Below are 12,292 nucleotides of genomic sequence, written 5' to 3' on the forward strand. Positions count from 1 at the left end.
TTAGCGAAGCTTAATCATTTCCCCAGCCTTTCTAGTCTTGCCACCAGCTTTTGCAGCAGAAGGACCTCAAAACACAGATGTGCACACTGTTGGCTGAATGATTCAGCATATTATTAGTTTGGCTTTTGTTTCTTTAATTTCTTGCAAACAGTAAAATCAACCACGTTTACACTGTAACTCAATGTAATCTGTCAGCGGGGTACTTCCATAGGGACGTGTTGTGCATATGCACAGAAAGCTGCATTTCTGTCCCCATGAGAGTTTCAGGCTCAATCTAATGCTATACTACCATGTCACATTATGGATTTGACTATCAGAACTCAGTTCAGGAGTTGAATTTTCTTAGAAACAACAATATCCCAAAAGCTGAGCTCAAAAAGAATTTTTGTTTGCATTAATAGGATTCACAGGTCTGGCTAACTCCATCTATTCCCTTTTTTCCTTGTTTACCCAACCAATTTCAGCTTGGGAAGATTCACCAGTGGTGTCAAGTTCCCGTTTCAGCGGGGTTACTGGCTAAGACACAGGGCAAGAAAAGAGCAAATCTGGGGCCAGTCTGTGAACCCACTACCCCTAAAAAGGCAAAGGCTTTCTTTTCCCCCAGCTGCACTTTGGCAATGGCATGTATTATTCTATCCTATTACTGACATTACAGATTTAGGTACAGACTCTTTTGTCATCCCTTTAAATCCTGCACAGCATTGTGCAGCCTTGAACACACAGGGACAGCTCCACTGCAGGCACTTCTCTAATGCAAGAAATTATCTGTAATAATGTGGGATTCGGAAAGATCTCAGAACAGCTGAAAATGTGAAGTGCTTTATGGTTTTGCACCAAAACCATTTAACACCGTGTGATTTACTTTATGCATTTGTCCAGTTTTGTGTAGGTCTGCATTCTACCAAGTTCACAAAGCATTTAGTGACACTATCCCTTTAGCTTGCTGCTTATCCTCAAACATGCATCTAAATGTTATTTCATTATTGTTTGGTGGTGACAAGGACACATGAAACATAAGGCACCTCCTGATACCAGTTTTCAGTAACAGCACCCCGCTCAGCAAAGAAGTCTGTTGCTGAAGAAGTCTGTTTTGGTTCCAGAGTGACATCTGGTTGGGGATCATGGCAGTGAGGAGAGAAGAAAATGTGAGTGAATTGTAAAGAACTGGGATATTTTCAGTTATGGTAGAGACCAACTTCTTTGGGATAAATGGCAGTGAACTGCTGGAAGGATGGTGCCTCTTTGTGGAAACGCTACTCAACCTCTAAATAGTAGCAGAAGAGTGACACTGGTTCTAACTCAGTATAAATGATACATTTACAACCTAGGCATATTAAAAGTTGACACTAAATGAAGTAGCAGAGATTGGAAACACAGTCTTCAGAATTAGCTTTTGAATAATTAAACATTTTCTTTTTCTTATGATTTATTCTTTCACGTGTTTATTAATTTACATAATTTACTGTAGTTCCCTGAGACTCAATAGCATCAAGGTAACAAACCTGATATTCCTGTTAGGGGCCAAGGAAGCAAGGTGCAAAACCCTTTTCTTCACTGATCATAACAGAGAGCTAAGTAACACTTATTTCTCAGTTAAATGTTTACTTGGCTTTGAAAGCTGTCTCCTAAATGTCAAGATATGACCATAGGCTTTGTATTCTAGTTTGGAGTTTCAGACTGCTTTCTGTACAAATCCGTTTCTTTGTCACTTCTGCCTGTCAGTCAACCCAGCCTCTTTGCTTTTGAGTTCATCTGTTGAGTGCTTTCTTGTCATTCAGATTATGAGCTGTCTAGGCATCCACTGTTGTTTTTGTCAATAGGTGTAGAGAATTTAGATAAAATGGTGTTGATCTCTGACTGTAGATTCTTTGTGCTATAATACTACCATTAATCCTACTTTGAATAATAAGACCAGATTAAAAAAAATGAAGGGACATGTATTTCTTATGAATAAGTTTTCAAAGAGACTTAAATGTAAACAACTGAAACCTTTATTTAAGGGGGAAAAAAAAAGAAGAAAAGAATGACAACAAAAGGTTTTAAAAGTTTCTAAATATTTTGAAGTGAAGCATGATAAACAGCTATGCATAATAACATCTGTGTATGGCTTTGGCAGAGAGAAATACTGCTGTTGTCCAAATCATATGATTTCTGTTCAAATATCTGTCTAATAATATTCAGATATGAGAATAAAGCTTAATGTATCCTTCTGAAATGCCACATGCACATCAAATCTTATTAAACATCACTGAATTTGAGTAGTTTGGAAAAGGAACATTAATTATAATCCACAAACAGCAGCATGCTGCTAGCTAACATCAGTGTAGCTAGGAGCTGAGGGCCTTGAACAAAACAGGGCACTTTATTCTCAGGGCATCACCTTGAGGGCAGCATTGGGCTGACCTCCCATATCTTACCTGCTGTCGTCCCCAGGGCCACCAATTGCTGCAACTTTCTATCTGCAGAATGAAAGATCTCCCACACAAAGGCAGTCTGCAGGCAGCCAGATGCGGTTGCTTTGAATTGCAGACAACACAAAGAAGACAGTAGACTACTGAGGATAAGTAGTAAACCATTCAATTTAAATGGTGCTTGGCAGTTGTGGAGAACTCCTACTGCCAGTCCTGATACTTTCAGTGCTGTAACAGGATCTCAGACGGGATCCTCATGTATATCAGCTTCGGTAGAGGCTGGAGTAATGAACTCCTGATGTTCAGAGTGTGTGATGCAGCTATTGAGTCCTATTTGTTGCACAGAAAGGAAACCCAAGGCTTCAGTCAGCCAGATGTGAAGATAATGTGAAATCTACTCAATCAAGTACAGCTCGTGCCTATTAATGGCAGTAATTTCAGCAACTGGTGCAGCTGGTTGGTCCCAGTCTCTTTCTTGGTTTCCAGTGGTGTTTTTTATGGTGCAGCAGCCTCAGTTTTAAAAAGAGCTTCCCAGATGTCCTTTCAAGAGCTGGGCATCCAGGGACACTTTTCCTTTGTGCTACAGCGTCAGTGCCTGGCAAAATAGCAGTGTGTGCCATACTGAAATGACTGTTCTGTCAATCCAGTTGTCTTTCAGGTCTAGCATCACTGTTGTTTTGTACTGATACAGGGTAGTAAGTGTGCACCACTTTTCAGTTAAACATAGGAAAGCTCATGTCTATGCTGGGAAAAGCTGCTGCAGACTGCAGTGAGTGAGGCAGACATGGCTTTGAGTGGTATCCCAGGGCCTCCGAGTGGCCTGGAATTTCAGGGATGCTGCTTGGATCCGTTACCACTACATAGAGGTTTCTGCTCCTGTTTCTCTAATGGGTGCTAACATTTGGGAGGCTGCATATAATTTTCCAAAGGCACTGGGCCCCAGGTACATGTACAGCTGTGACTGACTTATGCCTGGCTGCAGCAAGTGCTCTTCCAAAGCAGAATAACAAAATGTTTATATCGTGTTTTTCACAGAAGTTGTCTTGCAGATATGCCTTTTCTATGCCATAGTCACAAAGGACATGTAGCTGTTATTTAGAGAAGTAATAGAAAGGAGTCACTCTTAAGCAATGCTCTTACATGTTATAGCAGCAGCAAGTGGAACTAACCAGCACATTCCTGTGTTCAAAGAAGCATTTAAACCAGACTTTACCCAACTTAAGTTAAACCCTGTTGATATAACAGAATTTAAGTTCTTCCCCAAGACAGGAATGCTTCTCTCAGGTCAGGACTCGTGTAAACAGCTTAGCCTCCAGTACCAACACCCATAGTTATTCCTCTGATACAAAAAAAAAGTTCAGCATCTTTGTTTAAGTATGTATAAAACTTCTATTCCACTCAGAGAAAAAAATGTGTTGACCATATGGGGATTTATCCCCTTTTGCCAGTAAGAGGGCTTTACATGTATTTGGGTTGGTGAGAAGGTGGTAGGTGAGATTATCTCTGCAACTGCACCTGAGAACAGCATAGCTTCGGAAAAGTAGATAATAATTATACTCCCTTTTGTGTTACTTTTTTCCATAGGGTATTTGGAGCAGCTATCTTTCTAACATCTACACTAAACATGTTCATCCCTTCTGCAGCAAGAGTGCATTATGGCTGTGTGATGTTTGTAAGGATTCTGCAAGGTCTGGTGGAGGTAGGAGCACTCACCATACTGGTCCTTTCATGCATCATTTGTTTTTGGAGATTTCATTCTGAAAAGTCATAAGATCTTTTGGTCAGGTTTTCTGATCAATCTATAGTTTTACTTGTTACTCATTTTCAGATGACAATTTTTAATAATTTTTAAATTACCTTAAAAGAAAATAAAAAGTTTAGGTTTCTGCTGTTGCAGTTTGAGCTATTTTAGTTTATTTGCGTCATCCACTGCATGTACTAAACAACATTTTAACCTCAGAACACATTACCATTTAAGTAATTATCCAGATTAGTTTAACATCTTCATAACCCAAACAACAAAGCACTTCCTTACTTAGGCTTACCTAACCCTTCCTACATCATTCCATGGTGACAAACAGCTAGGACAGGTTGGACAGTATCAGCAGCTGCTTGAAGTAGGAATGCAGTGAAAGCAAATCATATGATGTGTGAAATGTCTGCCAGGGTGTCACCTACCCAGCCTGCCATGGGATGTGGAGTAAGTGGGCTCCTCCACTGGAGAGAAGTAGATTGGCCACCACATCGTTCTGCGGTAAGTTGATAGGCCCGTATGGTTTATGTAAGTACATATTCCTATTAGACATATTTTATTCTTTTCACTATTTAAAAAGGAAGTGCAAACCCTCTGCCCTTCCCTGCATTTGGCTTGTAGTCTGAGCTCAGGAACCTGAGAGTCTTTTTGTTTAATATGTCACCATTTTGTCATTTAAAGCCAACCCTCAGAATTACTTTCATAGTAAACTAAAATGGGTCTAGAGGAGTCACAAGAGAGAAACTACTTTTTATTTTTTTTATGTGCTCCATCTTTAGAGATTCCATTTATTATACATGTTGAATTGACCCTTCTAAACAAGCACCCATCTAAAAACATTATTTTCAAAGGACTTGAGGGCTTTAGCCTAGCTGCTTAACATACTGCAGTGGAGGTGATGTAACTTCTTGCCACTAGCTGTTCTGCTTCACTCTGTTTTGAATTATGATCAGGCTCGTACTTTCTTCCCTTCTCTGGGTCCCTTTCCAATGCTGACAGCTGGCCTTCTGGAAGATGGCTTGTGGGAAATTTCAGAAGACTTTGAGCAGAGGAACCCAGTAGGAAGATGGGAGAAACTGAACTCTCTCATTCTCTTTGTAATATTTCTAGCCTCTAGCAAGAGACTTAAACCTTGTTATGAAGCACGGAGCAGGGAAAATACTGAGGTTTTACACTTTGTTCTTGAAGGAAGATATCTTCTTTTTACTTACAGCCACACTAATGAAAAGGGAAAAAGGAAAAAAAAAAGAAGTTTTTTCTACTTTTAATTCCATCCTCCAGGTAGCAGTTTTTGCCATAGGTCACTGTACTACCACAGTTTCTTGCCAGAAAAGACACTGTGAGTGTCACACCTGTCCAGCACTTTCCCATGTCTAGTTTGAGCTGTCCTCTCTTCATATACTTTCCTAGTTGATGTCTTCATCCTCTTTTGGATACACCCTGCAATCTTTAATTACCTGTTAATTCCAGGGGAAACAGTGAATGTTAGTTTCCTCACCATTTCCAGGCTGGATTTGGGTAGATGGCTAAATGTAAGGAAGGTAAGGCATAATCCAAATGTACTCCCTCTACTTTTTTACCCTGAAAAGTCCAGATACACAGAGTACAGGGCAGTAATGGTTCTGCTGGAATTTCAAATGCACTGTGTTGGGAGTGAAGAGAAAGCCACTGCTCGTTACTTCACTCTGTTATTTCCCATCTGCTAGGACACCTTCACTGTCTGTATTTGGTGTATTCCTTCCCATTCCCATTTGTTACTAGGAAATTGGAACAGTAAGTGGATGTCTAACAGTACTGAAGAAAAATCAGAAATATCAGGACTTTGAAGAGTAAGCAGTGGGACAGGTGGAAGAGAAACCAATGAAAATAAATACAGGTAGTGGGGTAAAGCCAGCTGAAGATGAATACCTGTAAAAGAAAATATTCAATTGCAAATGTGAAAGTGACAGGAAAAAACATTTTGTCCATCAGCAGTAGAACTGAAAGGCTAGGGAAAATACAGCGCTAAAATACAAGAGGAAGGTTAAAAGGAGGAGTGAAAGAAAACAAAAAAAACAGGTCTGCATATTATAGGACTTTTATTTTTAATACAGATGACTCCAGCATTTACTGATTATTTAGGTGTTTCCATTTTCTTCAGAACAACAGACCAAAAGAGAACCCTCTCCACCCTTGGTGCTCTCTCCTTAAAATCCCAGCACTGGGTAGAGAAAGTTCCATCCTGCAGCTGCTCAGCACCCATTTTAGTGGCTACAGGTAGCTGATTCTTGCACTTGAAAGGTGCACAGGAACAATGGAAGAATTAGGAAACCCCATGTTGACCAGGTTCCTGGCTTCTTGACTATATTCTTGCCTGAATTACAGAGATGAGGGAGATGAGTCACTGTGAAACACTGCAGAGAAGTATTTGCTAATGAGTAGAGCATTAACAAATGTGCACTAACAAAGTATGTACTACTCTCAAAAACACAAGTATCTCATTTCCTAAAATAATTTAAACCAACACTTCTCACACGTGAAGCCACTGGCACCGCACTGAAACCAAATTGTAAGAATCTGGATTGTAAGAAGTCTCCCCAAGGTCTTAATGGAAATTCCTTTCCAAGCACTTAAATATTCGTCTCTTTCTACAAGTCACTTGGAAGTATGTTTCACCAGTATTATATATTTCCCAATCAGAAACCTTGGCACAGACCACGATTTTATCCTTTTTTTCCCTGTCAACTTTTGTCTATTTATTCCAGCTGTTTGTTCATGCCACTGATATGAACTAAATGAACAAGGTTAAACAGACTCAGGGTTAATCTGAACACCCCCTCCACTACTAGCACTTGTGGGGTCATGGGGCGAGAGCCATGACAAGAGCCTCCCAGCATATCTTTAGCCATCAAGATTTCTGGACACCAAGAAGGCTTCTGAAACTTGGGCCATTAGCTTCTCCAGAGTACACCTCATATGCCACGGGGTTAGATGGGATTTCCCACTGAAGTGCATATGTAACAGCTTATGCCTGCATGGTGGTTTGCCATCAGTCTTGGATTTGCAAATCCCATTTGCCTACAGGGCAGAGCCTTTCTAACTGCAAAATGAGACTGGTGATCCCACACCAGCGAGGGCCAGTCCTTACACACCCCAAGCAAAATTTTAGAGCTTCCATCTCATTCCCCATGTTCAGAAGAAATCATGGTGCCAATCAGCCAGATATGTCCCTCCAGCTCTGCCCCCATGAGTACCTGTCTGGATTGTGTGCACTGCAAGCTGGCTGCGCCTATCATAGCTGATATGTTTTATTAATCCTTTTTCTCCTCAGGGTCTTATGCAGGTGCGGTGGTTGCCATGCCACTGGCAGGTGTGCTGGTACAGTATATAGGATGGTCATCAGTCTTTTATATTTATGGTGAGTTGCTTAGCATGAAGGATCTCTATGACTAGACTGGTACTGCCAGTTGTTTTGTTAAACCTGTATAACAAGTATGGATCAAAGTTGCTTTAGTGGATGAAGAGGTTGCAGATAGGTATTCCAATTTATTCTCTACTTATTGCAGCTTCTGAGAGCTTTTATTTTGTAATCCTCTGTTATAAAATGTTTTAAAATTGTAATGACCAGGCTACAGCTCATAGTCACCCAGTGAGAGGGCTGGATGCAGTTGCCAAGGTCGCTCTGTAGCACAAACACTCATGTGGTAAGTGTCCAGGAGTGCACACTAACACCGAGTGCTACAACACACACTGCCAGTGAGGAACCAGATGCCTCTGAAACCTTCTGCCCTGAGAAATCTGTCCCATGCTGCCCACCCTCAGTAAAGCAGTGCCACTTTTACAAAGTGGTCCCCTCACATGGGTATGGCCTTGCGGCTGATCTGTGGTGCCTCATGCTTCCCCCACACAGTATGGGGCAGAGCTGGCTCAAACATAGCCTTGTGCATCAGTAACCCAGTTAAGAAGGGGGTTCTCTGTTTCCTCTGGAGACACAGGACACACCATAAGATTTGCCATTGCAATCTGATTGCAATGTCCTTTTATGCAGATTGCAAACATGTTATGACTGGTCTTTTTTTCTTCCTCAGATTCTACATAGAGCTTTCCTTCTGCCTTTTCTCTGCCTCATGCAGATCTTGTAACACAAGTAACAAAATGCTCAAATGCTTTGCGAGCAGGCACACACTACCACTACACGGAGTTAGTTATCATATTTTCTTACTTCTGTGAGCATATTTTCTATGCAGATTTGGTCTAACTGGTTCTCGAAACAAACTTCAAGGCCTGCAGATACTGAAGTGTGGCTTTATTGGCTTTTAAAACTGAGTTTTGTTTTTCCTGCCTCTGCAGGAATGTTTGGGATTGTTTGGTACATGTTCTGGCTGCTTCATGCCTATGAGAGCCCTGCTGCACATCCAACAATAACCAGTGAAGAAAGGATGTATATAGAAACAAGTATCGGAGAAGGAGCCAGCCTAGCTGGTGCAAGTGTAAGTAAATAAGGCTTTTCTGATTATAATTTGTGAGCACTTTCACAGAATGAGCGTATAACTGGATGGATACTATTGGCTGCATAAAAGCAGCAGAATTATTTTCTGTTGATGTTTAGGGGCTTTTCCTCTTATGAAAACTGCAGGATCAGGCTCGTGCAGCTGGGCAGGATGAGTTCAGCAACAGGCAAACCATGTAGTGCTGTTTCAGCTCTCGGCTTATGGGGCCTCACTAACCTATGCAGGGAAGGGAGTGGGGAGAGAGAGGGAACCACACACTCTGCTCTCCTGCTTACTCTCTTGAGTAACTATCATATTTTTTCTAAAAATATTAATGGAAATAGCTAAACAAGACACTGGATGCAGACGTTAAATTATCCAGCTGCCTGTTGGGCTCTTACTAAGGATGATTGCAATTCTGAAACCTTGAGGACAAGGTTTCTGCCCTGCTCATTCTCACAGCCTCTCAGCTCCTTGTTTTAAGACTTCTCACCCTTTCTTTAAGAGAATTATGGAAGATCCTGGAAACTTAAGGTTAACGCCTATTTTCCCACCAGGCTTCTCTCCGTTCCCTTAGGTAATTTATTTTTGCTAGTGGTGAAAAATAAAACTGTTTCTTGATAGACTTTTCTTCTTGGCTTTTGCTCTTGAACATTCTGGAACAAAATAACTCCGGACTCTTTCCTCTACATGTTTGGGGTATCAGCCTTGTTGAAAGTGTAAAGTACCAGGCTCTCCTTTTGGGCATGCTCCTGAAATATGGCTGAAGGCACTCAGGTCTTGGCTGGAGACACACATACTCGTTCCAGGTCATGGTTTTCCCTTGCTGTACAGTAGTTTTACTGCAGAGAACTTTAGTACCACCATCATATGTTCACACAAAACCACAGGCAGGTAGTTGTCTGTAGAACACAAGGACCATTTTTGTAAAAAAGGAGAATGTCAATGTATATTGCCATAGTTACATATTTCAGCTTCTGATTTTAGTTCCATTATAAGTGAACTGGGCTCTGAAGTAAAGCAATCCTGCTGTATGGAGTATTGAAACATAAAACAGAAATGCCAAAAGCAAATTATAGAAATTAAATCCTCTACCACGTATTATTTTTATTATTTATTAATTAAATTTATTAATTAAATCCTCTACCACTATATATTATATATCTACCACTACCATTTATTGCTGAATAAAATGAATTAGATTGAAGTAGGTAGCTGCTTGTTGCTGTGCCACCACATGTTTCTGAGTTTGGATAACCTTTTTTTCACAATCGAATGTCTCAAACTTCATCATGCCAATAAGTGGGGAATGACACAAGGTTTTCTCTAGTTTTCGTTGATTCTGTTATTGATTCTATTATCCCGATAGCAGGATTCCAGAAGACCTTGTGTAATTTCAGTAAGCAGGACAATAGTAGTATTATAATAGTAGTCACCTCAAAAATCCTACAGATTCTAGGGAAGTTTCTCTACCTGTCTGTTGCTACTAATCCAGGAGATATCTTTTATTTGCATTATAAGTGATTTTCAGTGTAAATTGGGTGCCGTGTACTGTCTAATTGTTTATTCTGCCTCTGCCTACTCGCTTTTGGTTTGGTGGTTTTTTTCCTAGAAATTTAGTACTCCCTGGAAGAGATTTTTCACTTCAATGCCAGTCTACGCAATCATTGTGGCAAACTTTTGCAGAAGCTGGACCTTCTATTTGCTCCTTATAAGTCAGCCTGCTTATTTTGAAGAAGTCTTTGGATTTGCAATAAGCAAGGTAAATGTCTGTGATGAAGCAGTGACCTTCAGACCTCACCCTACAAGGTGCAGAGTGCTTGAGGAACCCCAGATCCTCCTGGAATCATTACAGTAGATTATTTCCGGTAGCTGGGATGACATACTTCTGGTGATCTGATAGAAATAAAAGCTTTCTAGCATAAAATTATTAAAAAAAGGAAATGACTGAGAAGTTGTTTTGGGAGAGAGTTAATTAAAAAACCTCATATATCATGAAAACCACAAAGTAAACAGAAATGCACATTTGGTTTAGTGCTGGCCATTTAGCATTGCTTGCCAGGTAACTTTTATCATCTTTTTTTTCATTACTTTTCATTGATGAGGGGTCAAATTTTGTATAGATTTATATTCCTGACCACTGCCAATTCATTAGTCAGTATCGTCACATTCCCTCTTCAGAGCATGAATGAAGACTTCAGAGTAATTGTTCCAGAGAAGTTGTCCCAACATTCCTTTAAAAAACCTACTTGTTACATTGAAAATTATTCTCAAGCAAGTGTAATTCTGCAAACTGATACCAAACAACATCATTACCTGTGTGGTCTGGAAGCACGAGTGTGCTCAGATTCTGCAGTGCTGGCATGGTAGCAATGACACTCTGAATAGCCAAGTACAGCATGGAGATGAAGAACAAGATGAAGGGGTATTAAGACAAAACAGATTTGTTTGTTTTGAACTGCCTTTCATTAGCCCTAGAGTTGCACCTCTGTGTACCTCAGTAATTAAAAACTAATGTAAAACTGACTGTCAATGTAAGGAGGTTGAACATCCTAGATAATAAGCTTTTCACTAAATTACTGCTTCAAAAAAAAAACTTCTAGAAGATGACATGCTGATCACTAAAACTCTGCAAAATAGTCTTTTCCCATGCCTGGGATAAATACCAGAGCTATCACAAAAAGTAGTAACCTTTTGGCAGAAAATTCACCAAGGGGAAGTCATGCTTGACCAATTTGATAAACTTCTATGATGAAGTGACTGACTTGGTAGCTAAAGGGAAGAGCTGTGTATATTGCTACCTAGACTTCAGTAAGGTAGGTACTTATAGATCTCATAGAGAAGCTGTTGATGTATGGACTGGTTGAGCAGACAGTGAGGCGGATTGAAAACTGCCTGAATGGCTGGACCCAGAGGGTGGTAATCAGTAGCACAAAGTCTGGTTGGAGGCCAGTAGCTAGTGGTGTACCCCAGGGGTCATACTGGGTCTGTTCCTGTTTGGCATCTTCATTAATTATCTTGATGATGGGGCAGAGCATACGCTCAGCAAGTTTGCAGATGTTACAAAACTGGGAGGAGTGGCTGATCCACTAGAGGGTTCTTCTGCCTTCCAGAGGGACCTCAATCAGCTGGAAAAATGGGCTGACAGGAACCTCATGAAGTCAAACAAGGGGAAGTGCAAAGTCCTGCACCTGGGGAGGAGCAGGCCCATACACCAATATAAGCTGGGAGTCACCCAGCTGGAAAGCAGCTGCAGTCTCTGTAATTGGAGATATTCAGAAGCTGTCTGCACACAGTCCTAGGTAGCCTGCTCTAGGTGATTGTGCTTGAGCATTGATTGAAGAAGATGACCTCCTGAGGCTCTTTCCAACCTCAACCATTCTGTGATTCTATGAAAATGAAAAGAAGATGAGCATCAATTTGTAGGCTCCAATCCCACAAAAATAAAAATACATGCATGACTTTAAATGTATGCTAATAGTTTGTAAAATTATACCATAATGTCAGGTTTTATGCTATATGTTCTTTGGTCCATACACAATGTGCAGGTTTTTCCTTCCTTTACACAGTAGCAGGCAACAGGAAGAGATTTGTTATCCAGAAACGAGCTCCTTAAGAACATGGATAACAAAAAAATATAAAAGCAGGTGCAAACCAAG

General features: G+C 40.6%; 1 protein-coding gene across 3 annotated transcripts in view; it reads left to right on the plus strand.

The window, feature by feature from the left end:
* Window positions 1-12,292, plus strand: part of SLC17A8 (solute carrier family 17 member 8) — a 61,699-nt gene that overhangs the window by 18,323 nt on the left and 31,084 nt on the right. For all 3 annotated transcript variants that reach the window (XM_080394153.1, XM_080394151.1, XM_080394152.1), the window contains 5 exons: window positions 3,996-4,110; window positions 4,578-4,665; window positions 7,475-7,561; window positions 8,494-8,633; window positions 10,246-10,395. In XM_080394153.1, the coding sequence (XP_080250279.1) occupies window positions 3,996-4,110; window positions 4,578-4,665; window positions 7,475-7,561; window positions 8,494-8,633; window positions 10,246-10,395 (580 nt within the window). The remainder of the gene's footprint in view (window positions 1-3,995; window positions 4,111-4,577; window positions 4,666-7,474; window positions 7,562-8,493; window positions 8,634-10,245; window positions 10,396-12,292) is intronic.

The sequence above is a fragment of the Falco punctatus genome (assembly GCF_963210335.1).
Source record: "Falco punctatus genome assembly, chromosome: 6".
Classification (NCBI taxonomy): Eukaryota; Metazoa; Chordata; class Aves; order Falconiformes; family Falconidae; genus Falco; species Falco punctatus.